Source organism: Dendronephthya gigantea, unplaced genomic scaffold, assembly GCF_004324835.1.
Source record: "Dendronephthya gigantea isolate DGI-Jeju-01 unplaced genomic scaffold, DenGig_1.0 000000F, whole genome shotgun sequence".
NCBI classification, from domain to species: domain Eukaryota; kingdom Metazoa; phylum Cnidaria; class Anthozoa; order Malacalcyonacea; family Nephtheidae; genus Dendronephthya; species Dendronephthya gigantea.
The window spans coordinates 6,112,927-6,128,527 of NW_021163010.1; the positions used below are offsets into that span (position 1 = coordinate 6,112,927).

General features: G+C 38.3%; 1 protein-coding gene across 4 annotated transcripts in view; it reads right to left on the reverse strand.

Annotated features, from left to right (window-relative positions):
• The window catches only part of LOC114516793 (adhesion G protein-coupled receptor L4-like), an 18,399-nt gene continuing 2,798 nt past the window's right edge, over positions 1 to 15,601 (reverse strand). For 2 of the 4 annotated variants that reach the window (XM_028536637.1, XM_028536411.1), the window contains exons 2-24: positions 11,134 to 11,205; positions 10,526 to 10,677; positions 10,116 to 10,162; positions 9,350 to 9,883; positions 9,071 to 9,139; positions 8,719 to 8,842; positions 8,474 to 8,593; positions 8,141 to 8,228; positions 7,844 to 7,934; positions 7,355 to 7,410; positions 6,994 to 7,132; positions 6,735 to 6,835; positions 5,296 to 5,398; positions 4,853 to 5,006; positions 4,325 to 4,394; positions 3,980 to 4,046; positions 3,820 to 3,896; positions 3,278 to 3,407; positions 2,965 to 3,006; positions 2,792 to 2,872; positions 2,181 to 2,377; positions 1,254 to 1,647; positions 1 to 821 (exon numbers count right to left, since the gene is read on the reverse strand). In XM_028536637.1, the coding sequence (XP_028392438.1) occupies positions 567 to 821; positions 1,254 to 1,647; positions 2,181 to 2,377; positions 2,792 to 2,872; positions 2,965 to 3,006; positions 3,278 to 3,407; positions 3,820 to 3,896; positions 3,980 to 4,046; positions 4,325 to 4,394; positions 4,853 to 5,006; positions 5,296 to 5,398; positions 6,735 to 6,835; positions 6,994 to 7,132; positions 7,355 to 7,410; positions 7,844 to 7,934; positions 8,141 to 8,228; positions 8,474 to 8,593; positions 8,719 to 8,842; positions 9,071 to 9,139; positions 9,350 to 9,883; positions 10,116 to 10,162; positions 10,526 to 10,677; positions 11,134 to 11,205 (3,163 nt within the window). In that variant the 3' untranslated portion in view covers positions 1 to 566. The remainder of the gene's footprint in view (positions 822 to 1,253; positions 1,648 to 2,180; positions 2,378 to 2,791; positions 2,873 to 2,964; positions 3,007 to 3,277; positions 3,408 to 3,819; positions 3,897 to 3,979; positions 4,047 to 4,324; positions 4,395 to 4,852; positions 5,007 to 5,295; positions 5,399 to 6,734; positions 6,836 to 6,993; positions 7,133 to 7,354; positions 7,411 to 7,843; positions 7,935 to 8,140; positions 8,229 to 8,473; positions 8,594 to 8,718; positions 8,843 to 9,070; positions 9,140 to 9,349; positions 9,884 to 10,115; positions 10,163 to 10,525; positions 10,678 to 11,133; positions 11,206 to 15,601) is intronic. The other 2 variants (XM_028536482.1, XM_028536562.1) reach the window with 2 other exon arrangements.

Below are 15,601 nucleotides of genomic sequence, written 5' to 3' on the forward strand. Positions count from 1 at the left end.
TGATGAGAAATCACTGTAAAGGTAACATGTTCCACTTTTAAACATCCAGTAAACGAAATTACAATATAGTCATTAAAACAGTGCAAATATTAAGCAATAAAAAATCGATTTGTATGTAATATACAAACTCGCAGGTATAATCCGTTCCATGCAAGACTTGAATTTGGCATGAAAACAATTAAATATGCGCTTTCTAGTCTACTGAAAGAGAAAGGTTCCATTGTCATCGATACTATTGCAAGCTGTTTTGCGTACATATTAAACATCACTTGATATTATCAAATGTAGCCCATTCGACTGTTCGCTATCCGTTAACTTGCCCATGTTAATTTAAATTTCAAGAAACGTTTGTGAGGGTCAATCGGCGACCCTTTCACGTTTGGAAAAATCTCGCTGTACACATGCCAAATTTTGAAGAGTCTAAGCAGTATAGGCTAAGTCATCACGGTAAGAAATTCAAACATTAATTGCGATAAAAACCCCACAAAATATTGTGGTAAAAAGCTTCGACAACGCCGGAAATAAGGTCAGATTGTGCAATAAAAAGAACTGTTAATATAAAGCATTTAAAAACTCGTGTAGTGTTTGAGTTTAACGGAAGAGTTTTCCTCCGAAGGCAACGTGGAAGAGCTCTGTCTAGTTACTTTTGGTTTTAGTTCATCAGTTTCATCATCATGAAACTCTTCATCCAAACGACGCCGCGAACCGCGCTTTCGACGCTTGGGAATTTTCGCGGGAGGATCCGATCGTATCTCAGGTCCAAGTTCGCTTTCACGACGGATGAACGGTTGGTCTTCAAATCCGTCATCATTTAAGTTCTCCTAAAAAAGACCAAGAGAGATTTACATAGTGCATTATGAATAACAACAAAACAATCAAGCAGCCTGCAAATTGGTGGACACAAGCCTCTGTCCTTCTCAATCAACAAATGAATGAATCGTCTGATATATAATTATATGCTTGCAAGAGATTTCCCCCGGCCACTTTGAGTACTCGTGGGCCGCGGGTATTCCCCCCTCCGCACTCGCGGGCCTCGAGCCGCATATAGATTTGGCAGATCAACAAAAAAGATCTACAAATTATTCTCAACACATTAACATTATCATTCCTAAGACCATATAAGTGGTAAATTAAAAGATGGCTTTGTGGCAGTTTTTAGATCCAATAAATGAAAGCCCTCTATTAAACTCTATAGTCTTTCACAGGTGCAGACAATCATAAAGAAATCGCCTCTCAAAATGCGCGTAACTCACCTCTCCAGGAGCAGTTTGTGAAGCACCGGACACTGAGCTCCTGCTCGTTCGTGATAACCCCACGCTACTGGCACCAGAAATCCGGTTTTTACCCTCATTGTCCCCAGGTGCCTCCGAGGGCTTTGGGACTACCTTTTCCTTACCGAACGTAGTGGAATTATTTGTACAGTCCGTGCTACAGCCGCTAGTTCGCTGTCTCTCCCTGTCCAACGGGTTGCTATGCCTAGAGCCATAGAACTCGCCGGTTTCGCCAGCATCTGTTTGCTCAGCACCGTCGGGTCGTCGGTCGAGATCAGAAAGTGAGGTGAGCTCGATACACTGGCTGTTTGGTCGAGATATCGTGATGGCTGTCAGCGTATTAGGAGGAGTGTCTAACGTGTGCTGTTGTGTTGACCTGAAAGCGAAGAAATTAGTCTTTTTATGTGGTCTCGACTTGCTGAAAACCGGAGCAATGAAAGCCTCAAAATCGAAGATGTGATTTTAAGGATGCCCGTTATATGACTTCTGCCGCAATACGGAATATACTTAGATTTATGCTCGATAAAATATCTCTTGCACTAAAAATTTAAAGCTTTTAAAATTGAACACAACAGAAAAAACGAATTGCCTGCATGAATTAGTATAGGCGCATGTATATACATGCATGCATACTTTCTTCACAGCTGCCAGACGTGCATGCATGATGTTCTTTTGAAAGGTTACTGAGGAATACTTGTACTTGCTTTTATCCATTTAATAGGATTTTGTTAATTTGTTTGCTAGTAATAGAAGAATGTCACCGTGAAACAGTGATGAGATTTCATGAAAACCAATTTCTGCGGTGTCGTATACTCCTAAGGTGTTACCTTCGTTCTTCTAAACTATCACTAATCTTCTATAAACATTATAATTAACATTCCCGCACACTACGGTTTTAAACACACTTACACTTGACTTTTAAATGACTTCAGCGAGGAATCATTTATACCAGGATACATGGGTACGGTAGAGTCGTAGTCAAAAGGAGATGAAGAATCGCTTCTTTTCGCTGATTTTCTGTCGGTCTTCGCAGGCTTCTTTTCCGGAGATTTTCGAGACGGAAATATTAAACTGAAACTCTTCCCTTCGGAGGTGCCTTCAGAATACTAAAAAATTCATAGAAAACAATATCCATGAACTAAATCTACAAGACTGATGCGAGTACATGGAAACATCTTCTTACAAGTTCAAGGATTCAAGGTCGTTTAAGTATACCGCATGTAAGGAACGGTGATCAAGGAATTAACCCTATGGCCGTCCAGAGGTCGGTTGTATAAAAACTCCTAACTGCATGTACAATTTAAATATAGGTAGTTAAATTGCAGTTAACTTTAAAATACGCGATGCGGGTTGGCCAATATGTACCGTCACCATCTGTAGATACAATTAAGTTAGCTACCTTTATATAACCCGGTCCTAAATAATACCTTGCTTACCGGATATATATAGTTCGGCTAAAGCAACGTGGTGGAACTGAGCTTTTGATAAGATTTTGAAAAGAAAAATCTAAAGTTTTTTACCATTACAGTCTCTTTAGTGCTGTAATAATCACGTTTTGGTCGAGGCCTTTCAACATTCTTTCTAACTGAAAGTTTCATGACCTACAGAGAAGATTGCAATTTTCAGGACAACAAATGTGCATATATGGCAAAATACAAAATTTATATATAAAATGCATGTACAGTTTAATCACCTCTCTATCTAGCCAACAATGATATACCACGATGTAAATTGCCTAAAGTATTGAAGATAGCAATAAATTTTAATATGAGAGAAGGGTTATAAACAATGTTGTTCTGCACTATATACTAGTGCACTACCTTTGCACTATACTAGGCCCATTTACTCTTTTGATAGATGTGAACGAGTGGATAAGTTACGGTTGTTCAAACAACTGAAACAAGGGGGCACTTCGTCAAAATCGCAGCAAGAATTGCCAGTGAGCAAAACATCAATGCCGCATGCATTCGGACGGTGGATAGCATTTGAAAATGAAGTATACTTACAACTAGAATACAAAACATAGCAAACAAGTACTGGAAGACATCTTCCTCCGGTTCCTCAGCCGATAACGCGGCCATTGTAAACGCACATAGGACCAGGGGAATGAGAAATGCAGATAGAGCCATGACAATACTTCATAAAGAAAAAAAATACAGTCTGCGCATGAGCTGCTTCGTCGCGGAGACAGTTGATGGTTTTAATATAATAAATTACATAAATGGATTTGGAATTTTGTCGTTTCAGCCGGTATAGTTAAAACCGAAAAAAATATATGCATGCATAGAACAGTTTTGTAGATGAAATACGTAACAATAGAAAAAATATCATATAATAGTGTTTCTCGCGGGCAGAGATTTATTTTCGCCCGATCCAAAATGTACCACAAGTTTACGTTTCACAAAATCTCTACACTGCATGTAATACACTTGATGTTTTTAGAGATTAATATTTCTCGCCCGCCTCCACCTGGAAATGAGCCTAAGCCCAAAGATCAAGTTCAAGAGAAAGAACATGGTTGTTTGAAATAATATACAACATAAGATACCTTAGATCTCGTTTCTCGCCTTCATCCGTTGCATCAGACTTGAAACACGTAATCTTTAGAATAACCATAATACTGAACTAAAAATGCATGGAAAGGATAAATATGTATGGTTAGGGTTATGCACGAATATCCAGCGTTTTAAGTATAATTAATTTCTTACCAATATGCATAGAACAATAGGAACGACATAGGTCAAAAGAATAATCTCAGAATTACTGTACCAGCACCTATGAACAAGAGGCAAAAATGAACAGTTAGTTAGCAGAATCTAGGTTCTATAGTCGCCATTCCACGCAACGATGCCATAAACCCAGCACACGTCAAAGCTAAGGAAGAGGATAGGTTTCGCCTAGACGCCTAGTGTAATATTCGCAACTGCAAATTCAATTCAAAATATGACGAGTTCGACCATTTAGACGGCTAAAAGGAAAGCATTTTAGGTTAGTTGATTTCAATCTTTTAAACAGTTGTAGTTTATTGTAGCTACTGGATGTTTTATGCTCACCACTGCGTGGAGCCATATTCGTTTTTTCGTGTGATTGCAAGTGTTATGGCCACGAGAACCAAAGGGAAAACTGTAAAAAATGAGAAAAAAACAATACATGCTTTATGAATTAACTTGTTAGGACGCTTGGATGTTAGAAAGATTGTGAACACTTCACTTCGCCTACCGCAATTCGAATTTAGGAGAATTTTGTAAGTGCAATCATAGGCAGCCCAAATATATGCGTGGTAATTTAAAATAAAAATTTCCCCCTGCAATTTGTAACCTTAAGTCGATTTTCTCGAGTGCCTCCAGATATTTTATCCTTCCACTGCAAAACCAGTTAACCCTTAGAATTACCTATGAGGTACTGTATAACAATGGCGCATCTGCTGCACTTGGTACTGTACTACCGTAGTGTACTTTCCGTAACGTAACTGGGTGTTTAGCGAAATATTTAAGGCATGTATAATATAGCACTTGGACGAGAGAATTTTGAAGGATAAGCTGTATAGACAACTTGTACATAATATAGCGCAACACACGTACCCCAACCAATAACTGAAAAATACTTCAGTCTCGAGCTGCTTCTATTCCATCCAAAATGGCTGCACATGTACAGTTGCAGAAACTCGGCCAGAATCCAACAGAAAACAGCAAGAATAAACCAATGCAACAAGGCAGCAAATATCATGCACATGACCTTTTAAAAGAGAAAAAAAATATACAAAATCTATTTCACGTTAAAAACACAGTGGGAGGAAGATTTGGTGCTTGCCATCCTACATCAGTTAGGATGGCATTTAGAGTAGCTACCTATACGAAGGCCGGATAGCGCGCTAAGCAAGTAATTTAGATTTTTAACCTGTTGTGAAAAGGCTTTAAAATCAATCAAACTACAGATATGAAACGAAGAAATATAAAAAAGCTATAAATCAACAATACTAAGGTTCGGTTCCTCAGTTGTGCCAATGTATGGTGTAAGAGTGTACCTGATGATGCTCCAAAAAGAGTCCTAGTAAGAATACCACCGCAGCTAGTATGAAGGCAAGGCATTCGTGAACGAGAACAGACAACCTTTCATTTCTTGTTTTACTAAAGGATATATTATTGAACACTTTGTGTCAATGGTTAAATTCGATAATATTGCCAAACACACATTTATCAGAGTACACTACGTAGCTTTTTATATAAGCATATGAAATTACTTTTGCCATTCGCTATTACTATTCGCTCTTCGCACTTCGCTATTACTTTTCGCTATTCGATATTCGCACTTCGCTATTCGCACTTTGCTATTACTTTTCGCCATTCGCTATTACTTTTTGCTATTCGCTATTACTTTTCGCTATTCGCTATTTGCACTTCGCTATTACTTTTCGCTATTACTATTCGCTATTACTTTTCGCCATTCGCACTTTGCTATTCGCTATTACTTTTCGCACTTCGCTATTCGCACTTCGCTATTCGCACTTCGCTATTAGCTCTTACTTTTCGCTATTCGCTCTTACTTTTCGCTATTCGCTCTTACTTTTCGCTATTCGTTCTTACTTTTCGCTATTCCCTCTTACTTTTCGCTATTCGCTATTAGCACTTCGCTATTCGCACTTCGCTATTCGCTCTTACTTTTCGCTATTCGCTCTTACTTTTCGCTATTCGCTCTTTCTTTTCGCTATTCGCTCTTACTTTTCGCTATTCGCTCTTACTTTTCGCTATTCGCTCTTACTTTTCGCTATTCCCTCTTACTTTTCGCTATTCCCTCTTACTTTTCGCTATTCCCTCTTACTTTTCACTATTCCCTCTTACTGTTCGCTATTCCCTCTTACTTTTCGCTATTCGCTCTTACTTTTCGCTATTCCCTCTTACTGTTCGCTATTCGCTCTTACTTTTCGCTATTCCCTCTTACTTTTCGCTATTCCCTCTTACTGTTCGCTATTCCCTCTTACTTTTCGCTATTCGCTCTTACTTTTTGCTATTCGCTCTTACTTTTCGCTATTCGCTCTTACTTTTCGCTATTCCCTCTTACTTTTCGCTATTCCCTCTTACTTTTCGCTATTCCCTCTTACTGTTCGCTATTCCCTCTTACTTTTCGCTATTCGCTCTTACTTTTCGCTATTCCCTCTTACTGTTCGCTATTCCCTCTTACTTTTCGCTATTCGCTCTTACTTTTCGCTATTCCCTCTTACTGTTCGCTATTCCCTCTTACTTTTCGCTATTCGCTATTGGCACGTCGCTATTCGCTCTTACTTTTCGCTATTCGCTATAACTTTTCGCTATTCGCTATTTGCTATTACTTTTCGCTATTCGCTATGACTCTTACTCTTACTCTTACTCTTACTCTTACACTTACTCTTACTCTTACTCTTACTCTTACTCTTACTCTTACTATTACTATTACTATTACTCTTTTCATATCCAATTATATACTTACCACCAAACAAAAATATTTCGCATCATAGCAATCAATGCTCCAAACAACAGACATAGACCAGCGACGTACATGATCACTGTGGGCTTCGTAACCACCTTAAACTGAAACAGAAAAAATTATGCAATCGTCTCATTAAGTCGTTTAATGTCATAAAGCTTGATTAGCTTGGCAATGATGATTGAAGACGTCATCGAGCCTATCAAATACCATCACCAGCCATTACTATTTGGTTAACTCGAGTTGACGATGCTTGACCCACCTGTATACTTTGTGTTAGCACTGCAAAGTCAGTCATGTGATCACAGTGGCATATCGTCGTGCTTCTGTTGCGTGATGAAAGTCTACAACCTTCATCAGACCATCCACTTGACACTTCTTCATTGCCATCCTTGCCCGTACTGCAGCATACACAAATATTTTTACCAGACAGCCGGGGGAGGGGGTATGCACTCATGTACAAGTTGGCAACGCATGCCGCTTTGGTACAGTTCAAAGATCTATTAACTTGAATTTTTAAAACTCCCAAGTAACGCGTCAAATAAAATGGTACAATCTGAAGTTGTTACCTAATTTACGGCTAAGGGTATACCCATAGGCGGAAATGGAAGTGTGGAACTTACTTTTCATGTTTCCAAAAGACACATTTAGTGAGTTCCTCGTCCTTGCCTAAGAAACCCTGGAAGAAAAAGAAATATTCTAAAGCTGGGTGCCCATTTATTGGCGGAGAAACAAATTAAAAAGCGATATGTCGCAGGAATGACAAACAATTATATAGTTGTATAACAATTAACACAGTATGCGCACCCAAAACACATATAAAGCAATAAGTAAAAAAATAAGTGTATAATTTATGCCATTACGGTAAAGTTGACCGGCAGTGAGTATTCAAATTATTCAAGCATGCAAAAACGTTTAGGAAAAAATGACTGTCATGAAATTTAGTTCAGTTTTTCAAACATATTTTGACCACAAACACTCTGGTGAAATATGTAGCTACATTGAGGATCTATTGCACAATCGGGAATTTTCTTGTGGGGGGTGAGTTTACCCTCATATAAACCCCCTCCAAACTATTATATACTTTTGTGCCAAATTTCACGCGGTCTTACCTTGTTGTTAAAACTAATTTTTACTGATGATGAAATCTTTCCTTCGAGGGAAAGAACACTTGCTGACAGTACACCAGAACCAGTTTTGAAACTATTGTGAAAAATAAACACGCTAAGAAAACATGTGCACGGCAAAAGATATTGGATAGCTCTGTGACTTAGACTTAGATGGGTGTGCACCTAATGACCTAAGGTTAATCCATCCCTGGTATACAGGGTAGGTGAAAAGTTGATCCTTTTTTCTCAAGAAACGTTTAATAGCACAGTAACTTTTCGCCATTAAAGCTTTCACAGTACCTGTCGAAATCATCAATCAATGAACGCTGAGGTAAAAGGTCTCCTAACTCGGCAGATTTCATTCCAATCACAGACACTTTATTTTTGCCTAATAAAAATGAACAAATGTAAGGTTATCTGTAGATTTACTACCGCGTATGCAAGAGGGAATGTAGTTCCTAGACGATAAGTATATTACGGACATATAAGAACAAATAAACAAGATTCGTGTAAACCTTTTTAATATGTATAAATTTGAACGTGTAAATGACGTGCATAAATTAATCTAAATATCAGGTTCCAAACCTAAGCCGTTTCCATGCAGGATTTTTGAGACCCTAAGATGGAAGTTACCTGCTGTTTTAAAACTTGATTTGGAGAACGTAACGTAATCATTCTTAGTAGACTTTGTAGAAGGAAATTGAATTTCCTTCTCCGATAACTTCTGCCCAACATCAACATAGATTTCAGCCTCTAAATCGAGAGTCAAAAAGCCAGTGATACTTTAACTTTAGTAAGCATAAATCTTCAAAATTCTGTTACACCATGTAGTGGATATATCAAGTGAGACACTCTAGAATTCTCCGCAGTCAACTTACCAAGATTGGTGTGGTTGACCGAGAAATGTTGCGAGTTATTTGTCGTTGATTTTAACATCCCCAATGCGAAAAGTCTCATTGCTTTATTGACAATTTTGAGAAGGCTTTCGCCTGCAGGAAAATTCTAAATAAAAAAAATTATATGGTGTTAACATTTAGTCAAAAGCGATGGTGCATGATATGCAAACAACTATATAATATAAAACACACGTAATATATACGAAGTTTGGGCGATTTGATGGACGGATTATGATAATTGATAACAAGAACTTTAATTGATGATCTTCTTAATCTTAGTTCGAATCGCAAAAACACGAGGACACCTTACTATGAATATATCTATATACTAAACCTTGTTCGCAGTAGACCAGATTTTGCGATTTTCTTTTCTCATTAGATTGCTTGAGACAAGTAAAATATCCTATAGAGAAAAATTGGGAAAAGTCTGGAACTAGGGAACTTTCAAAAGAGATCTGAGAGACAAGTAGTTTAAATACAAGGCTTTTCTAATCCTCTAGTGCCTGGATGAACGTAAGACTCTCGACAAATTTTTGTCTGTATCCGGCGCATGTGCAATGTGATGATTCGACTCTTCGGAATGAATTAGTACTTTTAATAGCGCGACGGTTACCTTTGTTGTCTTGCTGTCGCTGTGATTCTGTCCTTCCACAACACTTTCAAGCTTCTTAATCACATCCCTGAGCAACACGGCATTCAAGTCTTTCCTGTTAGACCTTTCAACTATACTAGTTAGATTACCAGAATCTGTCAGATTCTGCCGACCCGTTGGGGCCGGAGAAGAACTAACATTCGGTTGATGGGTCGGTTGAGGCATTGTAATTTTTGTTTCTGTTCGTTCAACTGTTGTTGGAGCATCGTGGGTGGTCGTTTGAGGTTCGGCAGTTGCCGTTTTGGGTTTGACAGTCGTCGTTTGGCCTTCGACGGTCGTCGTTTGGACTTTGACGGTCGTCGTTTGGACTTCGACGGTCGTCGTTTGAGGTTTGACCGTTGTCGTTTGCGTTTCGATAATCGTCGTTTGGGGAGTACTACGTGTCATTGAGGTATTTGCAGTTGTTGTACGAATTTTGCTTGACGTTACAGATTCTTTGGCCGTAGATAGCGCAGGCATGGTTGTAGGATGAGGCGTCGTATTGGTTTGCGACTGCTGAAACGTGAAAAGTTGTAGACTAAACAGCACTTCCCTTAATTTTGAAATTTCTCTTTGGGTAGCTAAAAGAAACTTAACTCTTACAGCTCTTCTCTTACAATAATTTCCATTTTTAAGCGATAACATAAACGGTCAAGACAATGCATGCATTATATTTCAGAGACCCTAAACACACAATAACTTGCCGTTACTACTGCAGTATTACCGTAATCTCGATTTAAACACTCACCGTACTCCGGCCAGGTGTTATAGCAACTTGAGTTGATGAAGGGGTGCCTGAAATGCAATAAAAGCAGCTGTTGGTGATAGAAGTGGAAACGGGAGTTATTGACCGTCGAAACTGCACTCAAGTGCAGGAGTCAAAGAAGGCTTTGTTGACAATCAATCAGTTTAAAGTGTCTTTACCATTGAAAAGAAGCCAAAATGTTTGGGCAAAAGGTTTTTCGATCTTTTTTTATTTAAACTGATATTCTCACTATACGCGAAAATGGGTTCTGGGACAGAACCCGGCCGCCCAATATTAGCTCATTTCTTTTGTCTCTAATTGAACCGTGAGTGTTGGCAATTCTACATCTATATAGTTGATTAGAGGCCCCTTGAAGTATGTACAATTCACAGACATACAGTTTATGAACTTACTACACATATCGTCCATCGAAATGTCTTTGAATGATCTCCCGCTGATCTGAGGTGGGCTTTCACAGATCGCTTTAAACTTTATACGAGAGCTACTCGCATTTTTCAACCAAGACAGTGAACAGTTGCAATCAAGTTTATTTCCAGAAAGGTCACTAAACCAGCAACAAAGGAATGACTTTCGTTAAAACTTAATGCAAACAAGCTTATGGTTTTTACAGCGTGTTTTTCTTAAATGCCTCGCTGTCCGATACCACAATTTTTACAATCAGGAAGCAGTTGTTCAAAAGACGGTTAACTTAACCCACGATTAACGCATATCTTTACATCAATATTTTTCATCGCTAGTAATATTTTTCCCAAGAGTATTTGGGCGAACAATGAAAGTCTTACTTTTTACTTTGCAAAGCTTTAAAACGAACATCGATGGAGAAGCACGTAAACTGAAACAGTGGATTAAAATTTAACCCAAGGGGTGAGTGCTAACCTAGTTTTGAACAACCGCCCCAAAATTTTTCCACAAGGAGCTCTTGTGTAAAAGGTGAATTATACTGTATACAGGAAATTACATCACGTATCTCGCATGAATAGCATAACATTACGCTACTTACACTTCCGTCAGATTACGAAGACCAAGAAAACTATTAGGTGATAAGCTCTTTATCCCATTGTGTTTTAATAATCTATAAAATACATAGTTTTTCTATAATTAAAGGCTGCATTTGTGGTCACTGTAGAAGAAATAGACCTATGTATATACATAAGTCAAGAATGATTGTTCTGTCAAACACTCTGAGAAATTTTTACTGGCAATAGATTGGTCTTTCTTGCATAGCTAATAACTGTTATTTATAGCCTAGTATCAGAGTTATAATTACGTAATGGTAGAAAATGAAATTTCAGTTAAAAGTTTAATTTCAATTGCTAGTTGTTGCATGTTTCAGTATATTGGCAATATAATACAATCAGGGGTTCTCGTTGTTTTGCACAGGGAAGAAATGCTGAAGAAACGTTTGTTGATACCACGAAGATTAAAGATTCCAACAAGGAAGGAAATTAGGAGTAATTTCCTGTCTTTTGCGGCTATCGTTGTTGCCTCAAATAGAACCCATAGCCTGAGTGACTAAGGGGTGTAGATAAAAGGCGGGCGCGGACTGGCGGACGCGGACTGGCGGACGCGGACTGGCGGACGCGGACCGGCGGACGCGGACCGGCGGGCGCGGACTGGCGGACGCTGACCGGCGGACCGAAAAAGATTATATTATTAATTATTGTGTTATTGATTAATGATTACATTATCACTTATGAATATTATTATACTTTTTGCTAATTATTTAATCCACTATTTTCTAAATATTCTACGTGCTCTGGTAACAGGCAAGCTCTAATTTCTTGTGGTATTTGTACAAGAGAGGGTGCAAAATATGGTTGTCTTTTCTTTAAGCATCCACTGTTTACGTGGTAGTAAACATTCCCGGGAGTTTCCTTTAACTCTCCGGTTCCATCGTAATAAGGTCTATTCGCATATGACACAATTACTAAATCCCAAGGGGGAGCCCTATATTCCCTCCTGGTTTTAGCGATTGCCCACATCCAAAGCATTTCTTCACTTGATACATGAATCTTTTTTTAACAAAAACGGATGCTAACTTAGCGACAGACGTGCGATATTACAAAAGAAACTCGTTAACTGGTATTCGGGTGAGAAGAGCTGCTTTGTTGCCTATGTGAATTTAATTTCCTTGATGCGTACAGCGCCACATCAAAAGATACTGTAAACCGGTGTAGTGTTTCGTCTGAAGCAGCCAAGATTTAAAGGTCAATTTTCGTAATTGTAACTATAAAACATCCCTTTATTAATTTGTTTTACATGACTTTACATGTTATCGTAATATAAGCGTAAACTTTTGGCGCGCGCACTCAAAGACCCCTAGGGTGATTTCTCGATCAAATTGGGACCTTGGGATTTAGTGATTATGCCTTATGCGAATAGACCCTATTATGATGGAACCTGAGAGTTAAATGAAACTCCCGGGAATGCTTAAAGAAAAGACAACCATATTTTGCACCCTCTCTTGTACAAATACCACGAGAAATTAGAGCTTGCCTGTTACCAGAGCACGTAGAATATTTAGAAAATAGTGGATTAAATAATTAGCAAAAAGTATAATAATATTCATAAGTGATAATGTAATCATTAATTAATAACACAATAATTAATAATATAATCTTTTTCGGTCCGCCAGTCAGCGTCCGCCGGTCCGCGTCTGCCAGTCCGCGTCCGCCAGTCCGCGCCCGCCTTTTATCTACACCCGTGACTAAGTCATGTTAAATAACACAGAGATTTCTATATAGCTGTTGTCTATAAATGCCAACTCTATTTTGCCGGATATACCAGTTTTCACTAGTGATTTTTTTCGCGCTGAATAATTCCGGCTTATAGATGCTTTTCACCAAGATGGCGGCCAAAAAAGCCACCGGAAGATGGAAAAAACAACTACAGTCGAGTCAGTTGGATGTGATCAAAAAGTCTGGGTGTGATAAAAAAAAGCTGTCCACAAAATACGTGACGCTTTTTGGCCATGTTTTTGACTCCCCCGTTCCCATCTGAGAGCTTGTTATACTTGTGTCACAATTACTAATATACCCTCTCGAAAATTACGTGACGATGAAACATATCCTCTTCCCACCCTGCACTGACACTCCCGCACACACTCACGTTTTCCTGTCAACATGCTAACTTGCCTATTTTGCCGTGTTCGAAACTTCCTAAAACGCTACGAAATACTGAAAACTGTATTTCACAAAATGTTAGAAAATATCCAGCCTTATTAAAGGACCAAGAGATTTAGTTCAAAATTCGACAAATTTTGTTTTACATTTCCGACCTTTAAAAGCATCTGGCCCTATAATCGGTGTGTTTCACTCGAGTGTTTTTTCTCGACGAGCCTCGTGACAAATGTCAACAAGGCCCTACATATATAGGGCGTCAGTTACTAATCCTTATAATCTATACAACAAAGTTCCGAGTATATGAGAACGAGCACGTTTCGATAGCCCGCAAGCGAATGATCCCTTTGTCTCTGCATGTTCTCAAAAGATTATAGCTACGTATGGAATCATAACAACAGACTTTGAAGTTGTTTAAACTGCCTTTTATAAATATGCACGAGAAAAAACTCGACGATTCGATTTAAACACACCTTCGTCAGAATAATAGTTCGTGCATCATTGTGTTGAAAACATCGAGAGGTTTTCTCTTTTTTGTCTCGTGCTATCGTGTAGTATCTTTGCCGCGTGATTTCTACTGAAAGAAATTGTTGCGCAGGGCTATACGTTTCGCATTTTACAAATTCTTGCATTAAAAATTTAAAATATTACTCATTTTGTGATAGTCGCCGTTCTAAAGACTAAAATTGACAAGATTTACTATTGTAAACCTTTTTATACACATATATTGTATTAAATTAAAGAACGTTTCAATGGTCAAGGATATTTATTGTTTACAACTACATGCTTACGACTGCTAGTCTGCATTCCTCGACGAGTAGAATCATTGATTACTCCGTCGAAGACTGCGGCGTCTGAATTAAAACCTATTTCTGATCAGAGGCAGAGTCACGAAGACCTTTTACATTATTCGCCACGAACATTTCATTCAAACTACGCCTCTTACAATACACACACGGTGCATTTTCTAGAAGCAGAAACATCCAGTCGATATGGAACGAAAAAAAAACCGGAAACGATATTGAAAGCACTGAAAATAAACGCGAGCATCCGGTATTTCGTAAACTCAAATTAACTGAACTCTGTCGATGTAAATGATACGGCACGAAAGATGCCCCAAGGAGATCAAATGATGGTTATCACTTTGCTAATCGGGGTTAAATATTTCATGCCCGAAAATAGTCTTATTAAACGTAAAACAATTATGAATTACTTCCTGAACACATTGTCATAAGTCAGGATTACCATCTGAAAGCAATTACGGAATTGACGTACAGAGGGCATTGTTCGATTGTAAAATTAATCTTTTTGAGTTTAGATCCCTTCCCCCCCCCCCTTTTTTTTTCAATTCGGCCTAAAAACGCCTGTCAGAAGCAATGCGTGGTACTCTCTCAATGTCTTACTGCAGTGACTCATAGCACATCCCAATTGCATGAACCAAAGTATACAAAACCCATCAAATAAAGTTACTAAACCCATTGTTACCTATATCTTCAAAAACTAACAATGATCCGTAAAACGCATGGTGCAATGTATGCATTGCAACATCAGTATAGGGACAGGTATAATAGGCCCACATTTACACATAATTTTGCTGCCAAATCTCATGCAAGATGGATTCTGATAAGGTTTAGATACTGTGGATGCTACCATAAAACAAAACACTAATTGAATTGGAAGAGAAACCCTATGAAATTGGCTAATTTCTGCTACCACAGAAACAATCGCTTTATTTGAAAAAGAAAGAAAATTATGCAAACAGCTTGACAGTCTGGTTTTTGAATCAATCCATCTTTTAATTCCAGATATGAAGAAAAAAAGGGAAATTTATATGTGCTTGAATTGTGCCTGATGACTTTACCTTTTTGGGATTTACTCCTTGAAATTGTTGGCAGGAGGATGTTTTTAAATTACTATTCCATTCACTATAGACATAAGAGAATTGTCTTTTTCCTTATAGGACATGCAGCATTCAAGGGTCAACTACCTCTAAGCATGCTTTCTATGAATAAGAAACCAGCATGCTGAGTGGACTTAAATACCAATCATCATTGATAAGCTGCCAAGAGCCCAACAAACATTTTATGGATGCAAGAGAATCATTGCTTACAGCAAGATTAATTCATATTGAGCTGTTCTGGATAGAGATGATTTTGAACAAGTCTATGATCACTTGGATCTCATTTGCTGTAAGGTGCTTGCATGCAAAGATGTTACTTAAAGATATATTGTTAGAGAATGACTGCCAGTTGCTAAGTCTTGCCAAAACACAAAACATTTCTTAAAGCTAGGCTGAATTTCAATGAGGTTGAAATTCATGTTGAGTAATGCAGCTTGATCTAATAGACC